Here is a 23,741-nt window from a genome sequence, read left to right as displayed (position 1 = left end):
AACAATTTAATCTCATTATGACTTTATGAAGTACACACTATTATTATCCCCTTAGGAAACTAGGCAGAGAGGTAAATAACTCACCCAAGATCACACACCTAGGATCTGACTAAGCCAGGATTAATACCCAAACCAATGTGGCTCTCAAACCTACACTCTTAAACTGCACATTGTGCTGTCTTAATCTATTTACACATGCTAAATATAATTTCTTGCATAATGAGGTGATACCATTCAGGGAATTAAATTGTTAACTTCACTGCCATTGACCCTCAGATAATAAACAGTCAAAACTAGCATGTATCACAGGCAAAATTCACACAAGATTAAACCAGAGTATAACGGCACACAGGCCCTCGCACAGGAACTTCCAGTTGGTCTCGTACCTCGGGATCATCCGTGTAATCAAACATTCTGAAGATGACCCTCGGCATCGGGTACACGGAGTCCTCGGTGTGGGGAGGTGGTGTAAACGGGGGCAGATTGTGCTGCAGGGCTTCGCACAGGATGCTGTCAAAGGCAAGATAAGGTCTGAGGATGTGCCGCTCCTGCCAGCGATCCTTTTTCAATTTCTGAATCTGGGCCCACAGGCAATCTAAATACTAAAGACAGATTAATTTTTAATAATTAATATATATTTGGAGACTAGAAGAAATAACATTTTGACTAGACAAAACAAAAAATCAGTACCTTCTAAAATACAGGATACAAAAGTAAGCCAACTTGCAATTAAATGTAGTACAGAGGAATGGTGCTAAGTTGTTGTCTTAATTACTTTATCAAGCCTGTCTGAGGCTGCTACCTCTTACATTTTTCAAATTTGGCATTTAAATAAAAAATGTCAACTCTATGATATCTGGACTCCCACAGAATGGGCAAGGTTTCAATTACATTCTAACATTTATTAAAAATCCACTATATGCCCAGGGCTATAAGGAGCTGGACCCTGACATGTAACGTGGAAACCTAGCGAAGGTATACAAATGGAATGATTTGAGTACGTCACAGCGATAAGAATCTACATAGAGCTGGCTGTGCTTGTATCACAAGAGACTGAAATCAATTTACCTCTTCTTGTGGATGTGGTTTCTCAGCAGTCCATACTTGTAACATGGGCACATGAGTCTTCTGGCGTCTTCTAAAGATAATAAAGAAAATCCACATTTAGGTTTTCAAAAACATGAAAAGATATCTGGTTGCTTTCATAATTAATAAAATGCAAATTAAAGCAGTGAAATAACTTTTACCTATCAGATTGGCAGACATCAAAATTTTTGATGATATACTACATTGCCAAAATGTGGGCAAATATGCAGTTTCAAACATTGCTAGCAGAGGGGCTAACTAATATAATTTAGTCTCTTTAGAAGAGATAAGAAGGAGTATAATCTCCTTGGAAGGCAATGTGACTAAATCTATGAAAGTTAAAATTGTTAAAACACTTCAACCCAGCAATGCCATTTCTAAAAATTCATATCCCCTACAAATTTATTTGCAGGTGTTCATAAAGAAACATGTACAAGGATATTCACTAAAGCATTGTTTATAATAGCAAAAGAATGGAAACACCTAAATGCCTACCAACAGGGGTCTAGTTAAAGAAACTATGGTATATTAAAGGAGTGGAATACCATAGCTGTCAAAAAGAACAAGGCAGAGCCATATACTCTCATGCAACAAATCCAAGTTATCCTAAGGAAAAAACAAAGTGAAGACCATTGTCCTTACTGTGTACTACCATTTGTATAAAAAAGGGGAAGGACATATACTCAAATGCTGGGATATTCACACTATTATTTTTATTCTTTTGCAAACATCTACCTTTTTTTTAACAAACCCAGCACAACTTTCAAAAATATAAAAAAATTTAAAAAATCTGTCATTCAAAGGCAGCTTAACATAATGAAAAAAGATTTTTATCTTTATACCTCTTTTAGCTTTATTTGTAACCAACTAAGTAGATATTAGCAATATCCAAAGAAGTACCTATTAATAGATCTAAAATGAAACTTATAATAAAATTATTCTGATTACCATGCTGCTGGATAATTAAGCGTAAGTTTGCTAACAAGGCCACCATTATCTAATAAACCAAGCTTTTAACATCGGCTTAAAGAAGTGGGTAATGGGAAAATATGGGATTATTTTAACTGAAATGTGTCATATTACTCAAGAAGTGTAAGCTGGGTGGCTGGTTAAGGATCACTGTTTCAAGGACTCAGTTTAGGATTAATTTAGATAAAATAAATATATTGTACGTGCTAGGGCAGTGGTTCTCCACCCACAGAACATATTAATAATACAGATGTCCAAACCTCTCACTCAAATATCGGGATTCAATTGGTCCAGGGGTTGGGGTTGGAGCATGTTTAAGTGCCACAGGGGACTCTTATGCACACTAATATTTGACAATCATTGTGTTAAGATGTTTTACGCCTTTGCAAACATACAAAAGCAGCTTAAAACAAGCTATGTTACCAACTCCTTTGTACTGGGAAAGTCAGCAAGTCTATTTGATTACTCCGAGGCCTCAGTAAGTTGCAACAGTAGGGGAATGAGATTACCTAGAGAACGCCTTAGGGAACTCTACAGCTTATTTTTGAGAAATAAAACTCAAATGGTATTACTAATAGATAGAATAGAACACATTTATGATATCAGTAAGATATCCTTTACCTAAACAACAAAGAGAACTACGAGCTGTGCCCTTACTTAAGATAGCTTTCAGTGTTGGCAAAGATGCGGTCCATCTCTGCATCTTTCTTTTCGTACAACTCCTTTCCAACCCAGGGCAAAGATGACAGAAATGCATACACGTACCAATCCCGTCGCACCTAAAGAATTTTTAAAAAGGTAAATTTAAAGTAAATGTTAGTTAATTCTCATTCATATTGTATTTATTCTTGAATGAAATCCTACAGAAGCTACAACAGGACTTAAGCAAGACATCTGGCTCATTCAGAGTATTTCTAGATAAATTATTTTTAATCTTACATACAGAATCATTTGAGTTAACATACAGATGTCACAAGAACCCACCTGTATGCAGTTGACTTAACTTTTAGGTATTAATTTATAGCATGATAATCTGATGTTATCTTTTGTTTTTTATTAGTAAAGAGTTACCAGTGAAAAATTCCTGGTACTCTATGGACAGGGTTCAGTGTAAAGGACTTTCTTACCTGAGGCACATCTTCTTCCTGAGTTACACTTACAAAATTTTCAAACATAGCAACCATCGACGGGGCCGCAATGACGTGACAATTCACCAGATCAGATAAAAAGCGGACCTGTTCGGGAAAATAATTTCTATTAAATCTAAATCTCCTTGATAATAATTAAAAACACACAATCTTGTTGAAATCACAGGTCTGAAAAACTACAGCCCAAGGGCTAAATCTAGCCCACTGGCTGTTTTTTGCATGGCCTGCAAACTAAGAATGTTTTTTAGATATTTAAATGCTTGAAAAAAATCCAAAATATTTTATGATTCATACAAATTATATGAAATTAAATTTCAGTGTTCGCAAATAAACTTTTACTGGAACACAGCCATGCTCCTCTGTTTACATATTGTCTATGGCTGCTTTTGTTCTGCAACAGCAGAACGGAGTAGTTGTGACAGAGACCATATGAAGGCAGGAAGCTGTGGATTTACAGGTTTCCATTCTATGCTACACTAAGAGCCAAGACTGTAATATTCTAGCTACTTCAACCTCTAAGTTTCTTTTCTGTTTGGCTGTGAGAAAATTTTCACTATAGAAACGGAACTATAGAAATGGAAATTTCTGACCAGATATTTATTACGTGTCTTATGTGTGCCACTGCTAAGCACTACTAAAAATTACCTGTCAAATGGGAGCTCATAGTCTCGTGGGATAAGCATAATCTCAATCCAAAGGGATGAGTCCTGTACTAAAAGGCAAATCACAAGTGCTCTAGGAACAGTGACCAAGGGAGTGGGGGAAAGCATCATAACGCAGCTAACGCTTGGGCTAGGTCATAAAGGATGAGTAAAGTGCTCCTCAAGGGGAGAGCAAGGAGAGTATTCTAGGCAGAGGGGTTCAAAGACAAGGTGTGTTCAGGGATCTGCAAATAATTTTGATATAGCTGGAGGGTGTACAGGAGGCAAGGATGGAGAAAGAGACTGGGGAAACCATGAAAGATCAGGTTAAGGAGTCTGGACTTAATCTCATAGCCTGATGAGTGTCCGAACTACTCAGTAAAAAAGAACTGGATCACATACCTCTGAAACATGTACATGTATTTGTAATATACACTGGCCCAGTGAAGTCTATGTATTACGTATTATTAAGGCTTAATTCCATTTCCATTTAAGATAAATAAGAGTTCTAATATTTACTTCCTGCAACCTAATGAATCATCTTGTGCACCAGGCTTTTAAGACCATCCACCGTAGACAACAGAAAGGAACTGAGGTTTTTACTCTGTAGCCAACAATAGCACAGCCTAGTTATCAAAAGACCACTCTGGTGCCACTGTAGAAGATCAAGTAAAAAGCAGACAATCTGGATGCAAAAGATCAGTTAAGAGGCTGTTAAGACATGAGGAGGAAGGCTATGCTAGAGGCCCTGGAGACAGAGGAGAAGGGACGGACTGGAGAGAAATGTAGGAGGTAGAAGCGAGAGGGCTTGGGGACTGCTTACAGTTTGAAGGGGCAAAGGGAAGACAAAAATTCATGCTCAGGTTTCTAGATGGATTATCCAGTGGACAGCAGCCACTGTGTGTGGGCTGGGGAGAGGACAGAAGGAAAGAAGGTAAAAATAATGCATTAATTTAGGGACTTTCCGGCAAGATATCTTAGGGCTATCCAGGTAGTATTTGAAACACAGGTCTCGAGCTCAGGAGAAAGGCTGAAGCAGGAGATACAGATTATAGATTTGAAGGGGAGGGGGTCATCAAAATAAAGGTGGTTTATGAAAATAGGAGAGAGAATGAGAAAGCTTCAGGGAGAGTATTTAAAGAAAAGTGAAGCAGTGACAGAATCCTGGGAAATACAAAAATTTAAGGGGCAAAGGAAGATGACCCAGTAAAAGGAGCCTGAGGAATAGAAGGTAGGTGGCAGCAGGAGATCCAGGAAAAAATGGTGCTCCAGAAACCAGGAGCTAAGAAAGGAGTGCACAGAATCACATGCTACAGGAAGGTCAACGAGGATTTAGTGTGAAAAGAAGCCACTGGACTTGGTAATGAGCTGTGGTACCTTTAATGAGAATGCTTTCAAAACAGCAGCTGTTGTGGTGAATGGAGAACTGTATTTCAAGAGAAAGGATAAATTATTTGGCTGTAGCTCACCTCTCCTCTCCATTCCAACACTGTCATAATATACCAAAAAAAAAAATAACTTACCAAATACACAGCTTCATTATAATTGTTTGCTTTCAATGATTCTTTAAGTTGACGAATCATGGCTTCTACAAATTCTCCACCAAAGTTGTAATTCCTGGCGTTCAGCAGTCCAACTAACGTTGTATAAATGGTCAACTTCTCAGGTAACAGCCGTGCACTGATTTGAGAACCCAGTACAACAAGAAAACCCCAAAACAGCAGCATTATGTTAAGTTGCTGAATTTTAGACTATATAAGCCTATCATTTTATTAACTTCGGAACAGGATTACTTTTAGCTATGTTTTCAAAAAAACTTCAGATAAGGCATAAATATTGAGAGGAATTACAGACATGGCCCTGGCAACTTTTCATTTTAATTCTAGTTAGTTAATCCAAGAGTTAAGAAAGTAAAATATTCTAATTGTGTAGTTATCAAATTAACATAAATATAACTAATGCTACACTAGTTTTTCTTCCAATGTGTTTAGTGGAATCAAATGGCAGTTCTAAAGAAAATGGTTTCCAAGGTAAAATATCTGGGAACTGCTGGGTGAAACAAGTTTCATTCCTGCAGGATCATTAAGGGGGAGCTGCAGCATGCAGCAAGTCTAAACACAGCTAACCATTCGTCAAGGGATCAGAATTCCGGTTTGAGAAACAGTATTCTAAGTTGCTTAGAAAAAGCTCAGAACCAAAGCCAGTTTCAACGAAGTTCCTAACAGTTAAACTGTTGAGTCTTTAACATGGTACTCTGATACAGTAAGGTTTCTTTATATCCCAGTTTGCTTACTACAAGTGTGCTGATTTTCATTAAACTTATTTGAAAAGGAAGAGGATTACAGAAATAAACCTTTGGAAAAAGCAAATGTTACTTCCTAAATTATGCAGCCTTTAGAAATCAGCTCAAAAAGAAAAGCAAATAGGAACTCAACATCATTCAGATTCTCTTACACTGTGTTTTCCCAGGGTACCTAGCAGGGGTGTTAGGAACAATTCAGGTTTTAAAAACTACTTGCAGTAATAGTACCATGCCCCCCACCTCCCAAAAAGCCATGGTGCCCATCAGAGTTGAAGCATAAATCTACTCCATTCTAACAAATGCTTTCACAACAGAAGGCCTCTTATGGATAACTTTAGCAAAATGACTTTTCTTAGTAGTTTCTTAGTCTAAGGACATGTCTTCCTGAATATTAACTGGATTCCTTTGAAAAACTGTAACTCAAATTATTTGTACTTTAGGAGGGGTTAAAGTGAAATCCACAGACAGTTTCAATTTGTATGTACATTTTAAATTTAAAAAATGAGCTGTAAGCATTAAAAACATAACTGAAATGACAACTTAAGAGTGATCGTCATAATTTAAAAATATCTTACAGACAGTTTATAATTTCATCTAAAGTACAAAGGCCCCTTTATCCAGAAGTCATAGCTACTTCCTTGCAAGGCATACAATTCAGACTGATCAATGTCTATCTGAGAGATGAGAAAGTCTGAATAATTCCACCATCAGAGAGACCCTCATGATTTCACGTGAGACTTTTCCCACTTTAATTTCCTCACAAATTAAATGCTGATACTTGTTCTAGCTAACCTAACTCAGAGAAAGATTACTCCTATTAATAACTTCAAAAGCGTCTTTGGTCTTCCAAGAAGGGCTATTACTCAAGTGACCAGTTCTCAAATTTGTCTGGCACTACTGGTTAAAAATATAAATTAAACTCTATTATATATATTTAAACGACATGCTTAAAAGAAAATCTCTGAATGTGGAAAGTGTCTACTGTCTCACTTAGAAATAGTCAACTCAAATGATTATAAGGTTCCAAGAAACAAAACATAAGGAAAATGCTGTTTTAGTCTTATTTATACTCTAAGAAAAAGAGTTCACCAAAGGGCCAAAGGTCATTTCATTTGTACAAATTTCCTGATAGAAGGAAAGCTAAGAACATTCAGAACATACACGCATCTTTTGAACGTTCCCAAAGCATTTAAGAGTAGATAATACATTATCACCTGGATTCATAAATCTTTTGCATACATACACTGTACAAAGAAGCCTTAAGATCTTGCTCTTGTAGTTAGGAAGATCAGCTTCCAGAACACCAGCCAAGCCTTCTAGGTTGCTCTCCAAAGAGCAGGCACTCTGTAGAGGACAGCATGTTAAATATGTGTCAAGTACTCATCCATTAGTGAATTAAAATATTCTAGATGAGCATTAAAAAAGTGCAAGTCTTATATGCATAAATCAATTTGGGTATTGTTTTTCAGAAATCAATGAATGAATGAGATTTTAAAAGTAAGCAGTCTAAGACAGAGTAAGCATTAGAAATGGGAGGATACCACGGGCTCTATTCTCTCTCTCTAACTAATGCACTCACCATGACTGGGCAAACTACCTCAAGTATCCAGAATTGGTTTGATCCTTCATTATAAATTGAGAGGACTATTTCCTAAGGTTTCTTCCAAGACACGTACTCTATGAAAACTACTAAAAACATTTAACTCTCAATTATCTGCATCCCAAGGGTTTCAATACGCATTTACTTTGGGATACAGATGCATGACAACACAAGCTTTGCTTAAAACTTAGATCATCAAGTTTTCAGCTGCAGAAATTCGACAAGCACAGTCAACTACAACCCTAAGCCCATCAGTCTGTACCTATTTTGGTGCATACCTTTTCTCCTACTTTGCATATTAAAGATTCCAAATGATCTTCAGTTTCATTTGCATCAGAAGTTTTTCTCCTTTTGTGAGGCTGTCCCCCTGTTTCAACAATGTAAAAAAATTAACATTACATGATGAATGTGCTATCACAAATTTTATTTAACTTTTTTAATGCTACACTCCCTTTTCTACCAGAAGCCTTACTTTTTACACACAGTAGCTCTCAACTGACCCTCCACTCCTCAGACAAGCCTAGATTAAGCAAGTCTTCATACCTAGGGACACTATAATAACTCCAGAAGGCATTACTGATGTTAAATTTTGTGTGGATAGTGCCCCGGGGAGCTATGCAATGCAGCAGCACTGTCCATCTCTGTGGATAGGCAGGAACGGTGCCCACAGTTTGCCAACCACTAGCAGTTAGAACACTGCAATTCTCATGTACTTCTACTCCCATTCTCTAAACATGAGTTGTTTACTGATCCTCAGTTGCTGTTCTTAAAACCTCAGTGCCAGGAGTACTCATTATTCTAATAATGAAAATTATTTTGTAAACTGATGAAACATGGGTGCAAAACCAAGCTGAATGTTTTGGGAAAACCTTCATTAGGAAAAAGAAAAAGCTTTTGTATTAGGTATAAAGAGGAAAACAAAAGATGGGAAAGGGAGCACAAAACATTAGGATTCCTCACTAGCTTTACAGATGACCGGGCTCTTAGGTCTTCAGTTAACAGTTTTGGTTCTATAGACCACACAGCACTAGGGTATAGTTCATCCCAAACAATGACAGTTACAATCGGCAGACATATACTCAGAAAAGTCCTGGGCACTACATCAAAATTGGTGGGGAATGATTCCCTGCCTTAACTGGCTCTTGATTCCCTACTTTAACCACTGATCCTATTATGTTAAAAAACCATATCACTCAAACAAGCTTAAAAGAAAGATCTACCATTCTGAAATCATTACTGATCATCTATCCGTCCTTTTGGTTGCTAAAGAATTCAACTTGAATGAGGCTGTGCTACAAATCAACCTTAGGCACTGGACTATCTACTGTTCACTCTTGCTGTTAATGATCTCTTACCATTTTGTTTAAAACCTTAACACATGCACCTTACATCCTTTTGTGGAATAACATAAGGCTTAAAAAATTTTAAACAACAGTGCTAAGTATGGAACGTGATGCTGTTGCTATACACAATGTTGGCTAGTCTCCCAATATAATTCAATTTTTTACTTCTACCAACTAATTATTAGGATGGCATGTGGACAGGGAAACGAAAATCTGCAGTTAGATACAGGGTTACTCAGGAGCCAAGTTATAGATAACTTCAACCTTCTCCAGACTTGCACAGCCAAAGGAACTGAATGATTTTTATAGTTCATAATCACTTACTTGCCACTGGAACATTTGGCTTGAACCGTATGATGATTCTCATAGAACACAGCACTTGGCTATTCTAAGCTTGAGGTGTCAAAAGTCTCCAATGATTGAAATGATCTTCAGGTACCACTTGAACTTAAGCTGAATAAAACCAATCTACTATTATTCAGATAGCACCAGACGGAAGTATTATAAAAGGTCACAGGGCAAAGCACTGTGTGCTTTGATTCTGTACCACTTAGTTATTATGATCTGGCTTAACCAATAAATATAGTGTTGAATGCATAATGCCATAAGAAATACAACAGGCACACAGCATGACAGCTGAGATGTATTCCTGGTGCTATCTGCCCACGTAAAGTCGTGGACATGTGTGGCATAGTGGGATGAGTGACCCTGATTCTCAAGTATACATGACATCCTAGTCACAGGATCTATAAAGGTTCCCCCACCTGAAGAGCCAACTTTCACACAGAGGTCTTCTATTTCCAGGACTCATTCACTGAAAAAAACTGCGTATTTGATGCAACGTTTATAGAAGCTGTCAGCCAGGACATTAAAATAGCCTTTCTCCTGGAGGGGTGGTTCTCAACCAGGGGAGATTTTGCCGCCCAGGGGTCAAGTGGCAATCTCTGATGACACTTTAGTTGTCATAACTTGGGGAGTGCTATGGCATATAGTGGGCAGAGGCCAGGGATCCTGCTAAACCTACTACATTGCATAGGGCAACTCCCACAACAAAGAATCACCCAGCCCAAAATGTCAGTGATGCTGACGTCGACAAACTTCTAGAAAGCAGAACATACTAACAGTGTTCTTCAGAACCAGATTCGGGTAAGGTTGGGAGAATGCAGACGCTGGAAAACTAGCTGAATGAGAGCAGTTATCTTTTTTTTTTTTTGGTCTTTTTTTAAACCTTAACTAGTTCCCTTGTTTTTGGCCCATCTACTTTGCCAAATCTTTATCCCATATCCCACCTCCACACCCTCCCTAAATTAACTATCCAGCTGGCTTGTTCCCAAATCAGTTCGAAATCATTCTCCAGCCTTCAAAGTAACCCTCCCAGGCTTTCTTGTAAGCTTGAAAAGGAGAAAATAATGCCGTGGGAAGAGAAAGTAGCATTTCTGAAGAAAAACTAGAAAATACAAGCACACAGCCCTATCTCTGAACTGTAACCCCTCCTTTCTCTCTTCTTTCCGTTTTCACTATATGGCAGGACAAGTTCTGTTTGGAGAATGGGAGGAGGCAAAAAGCATTAAGAAGTAAGAGATGCCCCCACTCTCACCTGATATTCGAGAGAATATGAAGGAGGGGGAAACTACATACCCAAGAGAACTGGGCAAGAGCATGGAGAGGTAAAATAAAACACCTTAATTAAGAATTCTTGGCATAGTCGCGGCAGGATTTCAGAGACACCCACCGGAGGCCACCTGGAATCTACACTGAACCGGCATTCGGTACCAATAAGGGCCCATTGAGCCCCCCGGATCACTGCATTCTGCAGGTGACCTTGGTGAGTTCTCCTGAAACCCGGACCTCCTTACTTTAAGTTGACGGTCCAAGAGTTTATATGAGCTGGGTAAGGTCTTAAGACTAGAGGTTTTGAGGGGTACCGGTACAGTTCCTAGGTGGAGAAAAACCTAGAGAGAATTCCTAAGCCTCAGGGGCTTAGAGGAGCTTGGAGTGAGCTGGGTTGGTTGTCCTTTTAATTTGGCTTTGAATTGGAAAGAGTTGTGTTTATAGTCTGAACAAACTGCTTGATAGAGAAATGAGAGACTGAATGTCCTCAGCTCTGAAGAAAAGGGACACTTGCTCCTCCCAGCCTTTACCAAAAGGCACCCTTAGGTGACTAAGGACCTCAGTGGGAGTGTCAGAGGATCAATCCTCGCGCCGGGCAGCGGTCCCATAGGGAACTCCACTCTCATTCACGGTAATTAATTACAGGCTCATCCGGGGACGCGCACATAAGGGCTGGTCACCCGTGCTTCCGAACCCCATGGTGGTTTTAGACTGCCGGAGGAAAAACCGAGCCACGTAAGACAGTGTTTACGACCTTTCTATAGGGAGTAACACTCACAAGCAGCACACTTCTGACCCACTACACTGTCCTCAGAAGTTGTTCAGACTTTATTTTAAAAACAAAAAAAGAAAAAACAGACAAGCAAAAAGGAAATGGGAAAACCGTGCTTTTAAAGCCGGCCAGCTCCCGGTATGGACAACCTCCCAATGGGACTCCAGCTGGTTTCCTGAATGGAAGCAATGCTTGCAAGTATCTAACAAAATGGGAAGGATTAACTAAGAATGACTTAAGTGGCCAAAGTGGGGAACGTTCGATATCTCAAAGCTACTGTATTTGCGCGCACAAGTAGAAAGAGCCGGCTCTAAAACTAAAGCAAAAGAATGGGAAGCTTATTATGACTGGCATTTAGAGGCTTCAAAACATAATAATGATAAAGTGAATTGTTTACAGGAGACTAACCGTAAATTGGCAGAGACTGTATCTGAATTTAAAAAAAGGATAAGAAGTCAGAAACGGTCCCAACCCGCTTATCCCTTCCATCTCCTCTGTAGTTGCCTTTGGAATCTCAGAGCTCATCTCCTTCTTCTTTTCTAAAGAGCTCTATTCCATTGACTTAAAGTAAGCGCTTACAAAAGGTTTTTCTGAATAGAACTAACCCAAATGTCTTCATCTCTCTTAGAGTTACAATGGCCATTTTCGCCTCCTTTTGAGCTTTGCAACCGGGAAACAAAGAAATCTTTAAGGAGTAAAAGGCTCCACCCCTGGGAACCCCAACTTTGGGTTTCTGGGCCTGATCACCCCAGCAACCCTAAGTGGGGTGCCCTCTCTTGACAGTTGACTCATTGAGTATTTTAGTCACCTACTGAGTCAGTTATAAGGCTAGGAGACCTGTGATTTATTCTGTGAACTGTCCTGCTGGGGTTGTGTGCCCAGCATGGGAACTGTTGTGTGACTCTTATCTTGATAACCCTCTGGAAGAGGCCATGAGCGCGAGGTCTGATCTCTTCTCTTCTTTTCTTTGTCTGTTTTGCTCATCATCTCTTCTGTTGTCACCAAGTCGAGTTTAAGTTCAGGCTGGACCTGACCGGAACCTGGACCTCCTGTAAATCGAAAACTTGGGTTTGTCTGTGCCTTTGTGATGCAGTTGGACAGGTAGATCAACCTGGAATGTAATTTGAGTTAAAACCCAGTTTCTGAGAAATCAAAAGTTTTGGCTTAAAGTAAGTGCTTACATAAATTCTAAATGTAGTAGAAATTAACCCAGTGTCTTTCAAAGTTAACGTGATGTGAATTAACCTTTGGTAAATGAAAGCTTGTTTAAGTTTGTTGGTTTGATTGAAAATAGTCTTGTTGTCAGAGTTGGTATTTGCATACGATGCAGGCATGCAGCCTGGGTTTACTAGTCAAATAAGTTCATGCTGTCTGTTAGAAATTCGTCAGCAAAATAATAGCTTTAAATGAGGACCAGTTTTGTCTAATGTCTCATGAGGTTTTCATAGGTAATCTGAACATAAGTGTTGGAAACAAACGGTTTAAATACATGAAAGTGGGTACAATCACTGTTTTATGGTCTGTATACTTGGAAAAAACACCTCCGAAATTCTTTTGGTAACAATCTTGAGTTTTGCCAAGTTAAGTTAAATGATAAAAATCTGAGTATCTGGGTAATTTTTGGATTGGATAGAACAAATGTTGCTAAACATCTAAGTTTATCTGCTTTTGGTTTTTATTGCAGAGATGCTAAAGTCTATGGGTCTTTTACTGTAAAGTGATGTGTTCCTAGAAATTATGAAGTGTTTAGAATGCTGATATAAAAGACAATTTGTAATTGCTTACCTTTTAGTGTTTACTAGGGTCTGTTAATGGTTAAAAGTTCTAATGAACATATGTAATTAAAGTTATTGGAAATTAAGGAAAACAGCTCTGTATTCAAGGAAAGTTAAAATGTATGTTTTCAGTAAAAAGGGTATAAACAATGGAAATATTTTGTTTGGTTGGTTAAGAAAGATAAATTTGTCCTAATATACTAGAAGGGAAGAAAGAAAGCATGGGACAAATTCTGAAGGCAAAAAGAAAGTTGTAGAAGGTATGTGAAGGAGAAATTCTGAAAGGAGTTTTATGCCTGGTGAAGTAGACTAAGATTAAAGTAAATCCAATTAAGCAAATGAGTTTTAATGTTAAAAAACAAAACTGCTAACAGAGATTAAGATCAAGAGCCGGTTATACAGGACTGAATGAACTGAGGATTATTATAATTTTTACGACTTTTGTTTGAAATATTGTTTTTGATGTGTTGTTTTGTTTTCTCAGATTTAAGGAAATCTTTTTTCTTATGCTAACCATGTCTTATAGCAATCAGTGAAATTATACCTTTGTGAGCAAAACTGAAACATTTATCTTTTTCTCCCGACCTGATCCCTCCAGAATTTGGAAACCCTTTGTGAGTGAGTATGGTTATTTCATGGCAATATAGTTATTTGCATAAGCTCAATAAGAATCTGTTCTCCTTGTAACAGGACACATTTGTTATCTTACCAAAACTTTGACTGAAATATCACGTTTGAGAGAAAGATACAGACTCAGATATGACAATACTGCCTTTGAGGAATAAGGTTGACTTTCTGGAAATAAAGCCACTTGGAAATATGGGCCTGGTACCTTGCTTTACAGAGAGAGATTCCAGCAATCTTACCTGGTAAGTAAGGAAGCTTGCTTATCTGGCAGGTGCGATGAACCTCGAAATATTTTGGAGAATCTCAAGAAAGGAGAGAAATTCACCCAAATCTAAGGTAGTGCAGGCAAGGCCTGATGGCACAAATCCTTGGCTTGGCTTTTCTGGCCTCGAGAAGTCTTTAAAGTTCAATCTGAGATTCCTCATAAAAAAATTCCAGCAAAAGCAGATTTAAGAGCCTATATGATCAATTGCTATTCTTGCTGCACTTATGTAAATAATTGGGCCAAGTTTCTTGAAACTAAACTTATTTTGCAAACCAATTAGTCTTAATTTGACTATCTTTGGTAAAAATGAGGGTGATTTTGCAGAGAAGAATTATGTTTCAGTAAAAAAAAAAACTATAATGCACATTTGTGGATGTTGGAACCTAGTTCTGTTAATTGTCTTTCAGGTTTTTTTTTTTTCTACCTGTGAACTGAACTGGATCCTGAATTCTTCTACTGAAATATCTGGTTACAAATCTCCAAACTAATGTTTTCAATTTTTCCCTCATTTTTATTTGGAATCATTGAGAATTGATCATGCTCTTTTTCCTGAAACCTTGCAAACTGAAGCTGAACAACTTGATAGAAACTTAAGAGAGATTCCTATCTGTTGCTGTGTAAGCTGTAAGCCACTCAAAAAGATACCTGAATGCCCGATGACATTATCAGACATTTCAAGCTGCAAAAAGATGCTTTGACTCTGACATCTAGAAGTCTTCTTGACTGCCTGCCCCCTGGATGCAGGAACTAATTTATAATTTGCTCCAACCATTAACCTTGTTACCTTGCTTCCAACATCACAAGGGAGAGAAGACCACGACTACATTCTATTGTTTAATTTGGTTTACAAATGAGTCTTACTTAAGTGTAGGTGAGGATGTTACACTGTCTGGCCTCAAGAATGCCTGCCACTTTCTGTTAACTCTGCTAACCCAGTAAAAGATTTCCTTCTACAGGCTCAAGAAATTGACACAGAACAAGAGAAACAGATGTGGCAGTCAAAAGGGGGAATTTTTGACACCCCTTCGCAGATGTGGTTCGGGCCCAATAAGAAACCCACTCCATGGGTCACAAGGGCACTTTTCCTTCCTAAAGGACCCTTTGAGGTCTGACAATTGGACTTTGTCCAAATGCCACCATCTCAAGGATAAACATATCTTGTAATGATCTGTATGTTCTCACATTGTTTTGAGGCCTTTCCTTGCAGAAGAGCAACGGCTTTAACAGTAGGTAATTACTATTAGAATAATTCCTGTTTGAGGAATTCCTCACGAGTTACACAGTGACTGGGAAACTCAAATCTGTTTGTAATGTTTGGCCAATATTGCAGCATTTCCACTGTGCTTACCATCCTCGATCCTCAGGACTGGTAAAACGAATGGCACAACTAGAACTTAATTGGCAAGCTTTCAGAAGCATTTACTCTCTCACGGCCAAAAGCTCTTCTGCTAGTGCTCCTTAATCTTAGATCTGTACTTTTTGTAAACATCGGCTGTCTCCTTTTTAAATAATACAACAGCCTATGCAATTAAATGAAGAAATATATAAACCAGGTTTGCTTAAGGGATGTATTACATGTTTTCATGGTCTTATTGTGGTGCTTAAAAGAAATGAAAGATCTGTAGCTGATTCTTTCAGAGATCTGTAGCAGATTCTTACAGAGAAGTCCCAGAACTTAAGGATCATGGACTGTAACCTGAAGAATTTATTTATTGAGAGAGACATCAAATAAGACTCTTCGCAGCCCTGTTGGAAAGGACAATACCGGGAGGAGAAGACGACGACATCTGTTGTAGACAGCTGTCCCAAGACTCCGGACCACGCCTGTATTCCCAACCTTATATCTCCTCATTTAAACCTTTGTTATGCTTAAACTGTATACCTATTTTATAATTGTTTGGAATGCTATCATACTTAAAGTGATTAATTTGGAACAGACTGGTCTTGAAGGCCAGGAATTTATCGAGTGACTCCTAATGGAACTCAATGGTTATGTGGAACAAATCTTTGGCCTTGGCTACTGCCTGGATGGCTAAAACATTGCACCCGGAGTTTCCTTTAAAAGCAGGGAAGGAGTCAGGCTGAGTTAAAACCTGTTGCCAATCTCCTTCTCTTTAAGACCGGATGGACTTGTTCAGTGCTCCACTGGTATGGCTATATTTGCAGCCATATTTGCTCCTTCTTTGGAGCTAAAATATGTCATTACTGCACATGGAAGATCTGACTAAATTTTCTCAAGAAGCCCTTAACGATAGTCAAGCAGGAATAGTCTCATTAAATACTGAAATGCCTTTAATGAGAGGGGCTGTCCTTCAAAACAGAATGGCTTTAGATATTCTTACTGCATCCCAAGGTGGTACATAGACAATCATTCAGACTGAATGCTGTGCTTTTACACGTCATGAATCTTCCAATGTGTCATCTCTGCTAAAACATATGAAGAAGCAAGTGGATGCCTTATGCGATCCGACACCCAGTCTTGAGTTGTTTGGTTAGCTCCCTTCCGGTATCAGTTCCCTTTTCCAATCCAGATTGGAATTCCTATTTTTACTACTTCTTGGAATTCTTGTACTAGTCATAATATTCAAACTAATTGTTGTTTTCTTTACTCAGTGTTGTAAGAGTAGCATACAAACTAGAGTAATGATTGCTCGACGGCTTGAGATGGTTGATCTGTCTTATAACCCTAGACAAATTTCCTTTTCTGCTAGAGACTATGACTAAGAATGCATTTCAGACTAATCCTTTCAAAAATGCTGTTATTATCGTTACTGTACTTGTTCTATAATCATATACAATGTAAATACAAGGTGTCATAGAAAAGCGCATATGCAATGTTTGTGCAACAATCTAAATTAATTACATAACATATGAAATGCTTCCTCTGTGAATAAATATACTTCCATGCTTGTCCACTATTTCCCCCCAACGTGGACGACTAGGCAAATAAATGAAATAAAAGCCTAGCACCGAGGGACATGATGGACCCAGGGCAGGCAGCAACCACCCTGGCGCCGAGGGACAATATTTTGATCATCAATGCTTTCTATCGAAAGATTAGAGATCAAAAGGGGGAAATGACAAATAAAAATGGCAAGCAATAGGATATATTGGAGTATATGAGGAAGCCATTTGGTATAAACCTAATTCGGCCTGACTTTTTTTTTCAAAAGGGCCTGACTGTGGCTATTGAGCACGCATTGCATATCTGCTTAGACATTTCCTATGGCCAGAACAAAGGCCCTTGAGATAAAGGTGCAACTTCCCCCAACATTAGCATTTCCTTAGAGATAAGCATTTTTCCTTAGGCTAGGAACTGATTGCTGCACTCACCTCCCAGCTCACCTGTGACCACCCAGCTGGAGACAACAGACTGCCACCCTGCTGTATTCACTGAGACAGAAGACCTACCTGCTATTTCCATGAATCGCTGTGCCGACAGAGCAGTCTCGCGACTATTGTAAAAGGGACATTTCAATCCTATGTGAAACATCCTCTTTGAGGGTATATAACCACCCTTATACCCCCACTTCTTTGGAGTGCTCTGTTCCTTTGTGGAAAGACTCTCCCGGGTTATAATCCTCAGATTTAAGCTCAGAATAAACTCACCCAAATTTTCATTTATAGATTGGATATGGATTATTTTCGTTGACAGAATAAAATTTTGGGAATTAGCTGAATGTTTTCACATACCCTCCAGAAAACTTATCTATGGTAACTCCCAAAGCAAGAACAAATTTTATATTAAAATGTAACTATGTAGAAGCTTTACAGTGTAAATTTAAGTTACATATTGCCACTTCATTCTGACACCCTTGGCTAGTACAGAAGAGAGAAGCAGGTCTCTATTAAAACCCATCTGAAAGGATCTCAATACACCAAATTATTTCCCCTGTAGGGTGATCCTAATTTTATATAGATGCACTGTACTACATCTTATAACCTTATTTAAGATTACATGTACTGTAAGCAACTTTCGACCCACAAAATGGAAAACAAAAGCCAACCCTGTGAAAGAGAAAGTAAAGTAACAAAAACCAACGGGAAAAAGGGAAAAGTAAATACCTGGATCCAGCAGATTTAAAGGAGAGATAACTATCACCTCCTGAAACAAACTACACTTTTTCTCAGAATAACAAATTTCTTCACTTCTATTCATTTTTCCTACAGTTAAGTAAAAAAACGAGGCACAGTCTAAAAGATAAGGACCTAATTCTAAGTCCCTTAAAAGGGGCTAATATGGGTTTTTGGCTAAGATTACAGACAATCTAAATACTTAAAGAACAAAACAATGTATTGAACAGCTATTGTATGCAAATCCCATAACTGAAAAGCTTCAGGGGCGCTTTTAAAGAGAGGCTAAGAAATGAGTTAGATGTGGCGGGGCCCCAGGATCCTTACACTCGGCTATAAATTGCCCTCCAGATGAACTTCACTGGTACAGTCTCCAGCTTGTCTCTCTGGATCCTGGATCCTCTAGTGGCAACAGAGAGATGCAATTTTAAAATGGCCCTCTCTAAGCCGATCCTCTGCTCCCTGTCTGATCTGATCTCCCACAACTCTCCCCCATCTCACTCGGCTCCAGCAACACTAGCCCCTTGCTGTTCTAGGATCACAACAGGAATGCTCCAGCCTCCAGGCCTTTGCACTCTTAGACCACTGCTTTCCCCAGACAGCCATCTGGCTTGCTCCCTTACCTCCTGCAGGCCTCTGATGAGATGCCATTCTCAGTGAGGCCTTCCCTGACCAACCAATAAACAGCAACTCCTCCCCCACAGCAGGCTCTACCTTTTACCTAGTATTATTTTTCTTCATACCATTATCACATTTGACTTGATTTTCTGTCTGTAAAAGGGAGGTTCCATCTTTATACTGTCCACTGCTGTACTGTCAGTAGTCAGGACAGTGCCTGGCACGGTTAAATATTTGTTGTATAAACGATGCTTATCTAGTCAAGCATATGGAAAGTCATGGCAGTCACTGACTCATAAGAGCTGACAATAATTCAGAGATGCTCAGATGTATCTATTTAATTCCAACTACAATAATTCAGCCTATTTTAAAATAGGCTTTTAAAATATTTAAGCTTCTAATATTTCTAAATTTTTTTTTGGTGAGGAAGATTTGCTCTGAGCTAACATCTGTTGCCAATCTTCCCTTTTTTTTGACTTGAGAAAGATTCACCCTGAGCTAAAATCTGCGCCAATCTTCCTCTATTTTGTATGTGGGTTCTGCCACAGCCAGGCTTGACAAGTGGAGTAGGTCCGCTCCCGGGACCCAAACTTGCGGACCCAGGCCACCGAAGTGGAATGCACGAGACTTAACCACTATACCACGGGGCTGGCCCCTAAGCTTCTAATATTTCTAAATTTAAAAAAATTAGTAGACGTTTAACTAAAAGGAAAGTATCTAAAAAATATTTGATTCAGATCACTATTTAGGCTAAACCCTAGTTGATCATTACCAATTACAGCAATTTATAAAAGTTCCAGATTTGGTGTAGTATTCAAGAGGAACTATAAACTTCCACTACTAAATTATTCACCATAGTAAACTTTGATTAATGGACTCTTTATTTTACTTCTTTTTGTCTCATTTATTCTGAGGTTCCTGCAGGAAGACCCAAGTGGACAGTGACTTAGCTGCCAGCTAGTATTAAAAGAAGCTAACTCCCATGAAAGCTATGCCAGCATCTCAATAACCAAAGCAAAAGTAGTTTTTCTCCATATTCACATCTAATTCTTCAGGTTGTCCTCTGGAAACACTTTTCCCCCTTTAGAGATGCCCTAGAAGGGAGTAGAAGAAGAAAGAGTGGAGAAACGAAAGCATGAGAAAAGCTAAGAAGATGGGAGGAACTTTAAAAGCTCAAGTTCTCTAAACCCCAAGTGATGACTTCAAGCACATGAGTGTTTGATTAATCAAATTCAAAGCACATGAAAATTGTGTTTTCTGTGCCCTGTACATACATTATACAAAAAGCTGCCTGTGTTAAAAAAACCCAAAGCATGCAGCATGGTAACACCTGTGTAGTAAAGAGAACTCTCCCGACCCCCAGCCCCCAGACTCACTTTCCCTGGTGTCTGGGCACTGCTAGCTGTGTCTCCATGTCAATCACAGACACGCTTCGCTTTATAGGGCTTCGCTTTATTGTGCTTCCCAGATATCGTTTTTTAAAAATTTTACAGAATGGAAGGTGTGTGGCAATCAAGCAGGTCTATCAGTGCCTTTTCCCAACAGCATTTGCTCACTTCATGTCTGTGTGTCACAGTTTGGTAGTTCTTGCAATACTTCAAAATTTTCATTATTATTATATGTTATGGTGATCTGTGATCAGTGACTTTTGATGTTACTTTGTAATTGTTTTGGGGCGTCATGAACCATGACCACATAAGACGGTGAACTTAATTGACAAATGTTGTGTGTGTTCTGACTGCTCCACTGGCTGGCCATTTCCCATCTCTCTTCCTCTCCTCAGGCTTCCTTATTCTCTGAGACACAACAATGTTGAAATTAGGCCAATTAATAACCCTACAATGGCCTCTAAGTGTTCAAGTGAAAGGAAGAGTTGCATGACTCTCTCTTTTTTTTAAGGTTGGCCCTGAGCTAACATCTATTGCCAATCTTTTTTTTTTTTCCCTTCTTTTTCTTCCCAAAGCCCCCCAATACATAGCTGTATATTCTAGTTGTAGGTCCTTCTAGTTCTGCTATGTGGGACGCCAGCCTCAGCATGGCTTGATGAGCGGCACCAGGTCTGTACCCAGGATCCGAATGGGCAAAACCCTGGGTTGCTGAAGCGGAGTGTGCGAACCTAACCACTCAGCCACAGGGCTGGCCCCCCAACTCTCACTTTAAATCAAAAGCTAGAAATGGGGCCAGCCCTGTGGCCGAGTGGTTAAGTTCTCAGGCTCCACTTCAGCGGCCCATGGTTTTGCTGGTTCGAATCCTGGGTGAGGACATGGCGCCGCTCATCAAGCCATGCTGAGGCGGCATCTCACATGCCACAACTAGAAGGACCCACAGCTAAAAATACAGAACTATGTACCAGGGGGCTTTGGGGAGAAAAAGAAAAAAATAAAATCTTAAAAAAAAAAAAAGCTAGAAATGATTAAAGCTTAGCGAGGCAGGCATGTCGAAAGCTGAGACAGGTTGAAAGCTAGGCCCCTTGGCACCAGCCAAGTTGTGAATGAAAGGAAAAGTTCCTGAGGGAAATTAAAAGTGCTACACGAATGATAAGAAGGCAAAACAGCTTTATTGCTGATATGGATAAAGTTTTAGTGGTGTGGACAGAAGATCAAACCAGCCACGACATTCCCTTAAACCAAAGCCTAATCCAGAGCAAGGCCCTAACTCTCTTCAATTCTGTGAAGGCTGAGACCGGAGAGGAAGCTGCAGAAGGAAAGCGTGAAGCCAGCAGAGGTTGGTTCACAAGGTTTAAGACGCCGTCTGCCAAATACAAAAGTGCCCGGCGAAGCAGCACGTGCTGATGTAGAAGCTGCAGTGAGTTATCCAGAGGGCCCAGCGAAGATAACTAATGAAGGCAGCTACACTACACAGCAGATTTTCAACGCAGACAAAACAGCCTTATAGTGGAAGATGCCATCTAGCACTTTCATACCTAGAGAGAAGTCAATGCCTGGCTTCAAAGGACAGGCTGACTCTCTCGTTAGGGGCTAATGCAGCTGGTGACTTTTAAGTTGAAACCAATGCTCATTTACTATTGTGAAGACCCTAGGGCCCTGAAGAATGATGCTAAATCTACTCTGCCTGTGCTCTATAAATGGAACAACAAGGCCCAGATGACAGCACATCTGTTTACGACACGGTTTACTGAATATTTTAAGCCCACTGCTGAGACAGACTACTTAGAAAAAAAGATTCCATTCCAAATATTAGTGCTCAATGACATGGCACCTGGTCACCCAAGAGCTCTGAGGGAGATGTACAATGAGATTAATGTTGTTTTCATGCCTGCTAATACAACATCCATTCTGTAGCCCATGGATCAAGGAGTAATTTCAACTTTCAAGTCTTATTATTTAAAAAATACATTTTGTAAGGCTATAGCTGCCATAGATAGTGATTCCTCAGATGGATCTGGGAAAAGTAAACTGGAAATCTCTGGAAAGGATTCATTATTCTAGATGCTATTAAGAACATTCATGATTCATGGGAAGACGTCAAAATAGCAACATTAACAGGATCCCAACTCTCACGGATGACTTTGAGGGGTTCAAGACTTCAGTGGAGGAAGTAACTGCAGATGTGATGCAAAGAGCAACAGAATTAGAGTTAGAAGTGGAGCCTGAAGATGTGACTGAATTGCTGCAATATTATGATAAAACTTGAATGGATGAAGAGTTGCTTCTTATGGATGAGCAAAGAAAGTGGTTTCTTGAGATGGAATCTACTCCTGGAGAAGACACTGTGAAAACTGTTGAAATGACAACAAAGGATTTAGAATATTACATCAACTTAATTGCTAAAGTGAGGTTTGAGAAGACTCCAATTTTGAAAGAAGTTCTTCTGTAGGTAAAACGCTATCAAACAGCATCATATCCTACAGAGAAATCATTCTTGAAAGAAAGAGTCAATCGATGTGGCAAACTTCATTGTTGTCCTATTTTAAGGAACTGCCACAGCCACCCTAACCTTCACCAACCAGTACCCTGATCAGTCAGCAGTCGCCAACATTGAGGCAACACCCTCCACCAGCAAAAAGATTATGACCCGTTGAAGGCTCAAATGATGGTTAGCATTTTTTAGCAATAAAGCATTTTTTAATTACGGTATGTACTTTTTAAAAAAGATATAATGCTATTGTACACTTAATGGACTACAGTATAGTGTAAATATAACTTTTTATATGCACTTGGAAATAAAAAAGTTCGTGCGACTTGCTTTACTGCAGTGGTCTGGAACTGAACCCACAATATCTCCAAGGTACGCCTGTCCACTAAAACTCTACAACCCTAGGTGTCAGATGAGAAGGCTGGGCTAGAATATCCTACCAAGCCATGCCCAAGCAGAAATGTGATGTTTCATTGTTAAAACGAAATACATGTGATTCTGCCTCTACCCACAACTGCCCCAATATTCAAGGAGAGGAAAAGGTTAGTGGAGAAAATTAATTAAATTAAAAATTTTTGTTCCATATTTTTTCTTACATTGTTGACATCTGCTAATGTTTATCACCTCTTAAGCATGAACAGATGATACAATAAACATCATTACACACTAAGGATTGAAGAGATGCTATAACCTGGGCAAGATAACCAAGTGAATGGTAGGGTCTTGCTTTGAACTTAAACCCTCTGATTCCAAAGTCTGGCTTCTTAACCAGTACACTATACTCTTTTCAAAGAACAATAGACTAAAATATTAATACACAATTACTCCTAGTTTCTTTTTCTTGTGGATGTGTGTTCTTGACTTATTTTTGTAACGTATCTTTTTAATTTTAACCAGCAAAATTATTCCTGGTTTTTATGACGGCAACACCATGGGGACATGAGATCAACCTTCCAAATGGACATGGGAACCCCTGATCTAAACTAAGAGCTCTCGGGGGTCGGCCTGGCGCAGCGGTTAAGTTTGCACAATCC

The 23,741-nt window shown here is 39.1% G+C and overlaps 1 protein-coding gene across 7 annotated transcripts in view; it reads right to left on the bottom strand.

The window, feature by feature from the left end:
- Positions 1-23,741, bottom strand: part of NCBP1 (nuclear cap binding protein subunit 1) — a 50,204-nt gene that overhangs the window by 25,144 nt on the left and 1,319 nt on the right. Inside the window, exons 2-10 of one of the 7 annotated variants that reach the window (XM_070595836.1) lie at positions 12,310-12,521; positions 9,414-9,542; positions 8,025-8,113; positions 7,390-7,490; positions 5,368-5,524; positions 3,183-3,290; positions 2,713-2,834; positions 1,069-1,138; positions 387-602 (exon numbers count right to left, since the gene is read on the bottom strand). In XM_070595836.1, coding sequence (XP_070451937.1) covers positions 387-602; positions 1,069-1,138; positions 2,713-2,834; positions 3,183-3,290; positions 5,368-5,524; positions 7,390-7,490; positions 8,025-8,113; positions 9,414-9,456 — 906 coding nt within the window. In that variant the 5' untranslated portion in view covers positions 9,457-9,542; positions 12,310-12,521. Of the gene's footprint in view, positions 1-386; positions 603-1,068; positions 1,139-2,712; positions 2,835-3,182; positions 3,291-5,367; positions 5,525-7,360; positions 7,491-8,024; positions 8,114-9,413; positions 9,543-12,309; positions 12,522-23,741 lie in introns of all 7 variants that reach the window. The other 6 variants (XM_070595835.1, XM_070595841.1, XM_070595842.1 and 3 more) reach the window with 6 other exon arrangements.

This window comes from Equus przewalskii, chromosome 26, assembly GCF_037783145.1.
Source record: "Equus przewalskii isolate Varuska chromosome 26, EquPr2, whole genome shotgun sequence".
Lineage (NCBI taxonomy): Eukaryota > Metazoa > Chordata > Mammalia > Perissodactyla > Equidae > Equus > Equus przewalskii.
The sequence above is the reverse complement of the archived record's forward strand: the minus strand, read 5'-3'. Positions and strand labels throughout refer to the sequence as shown.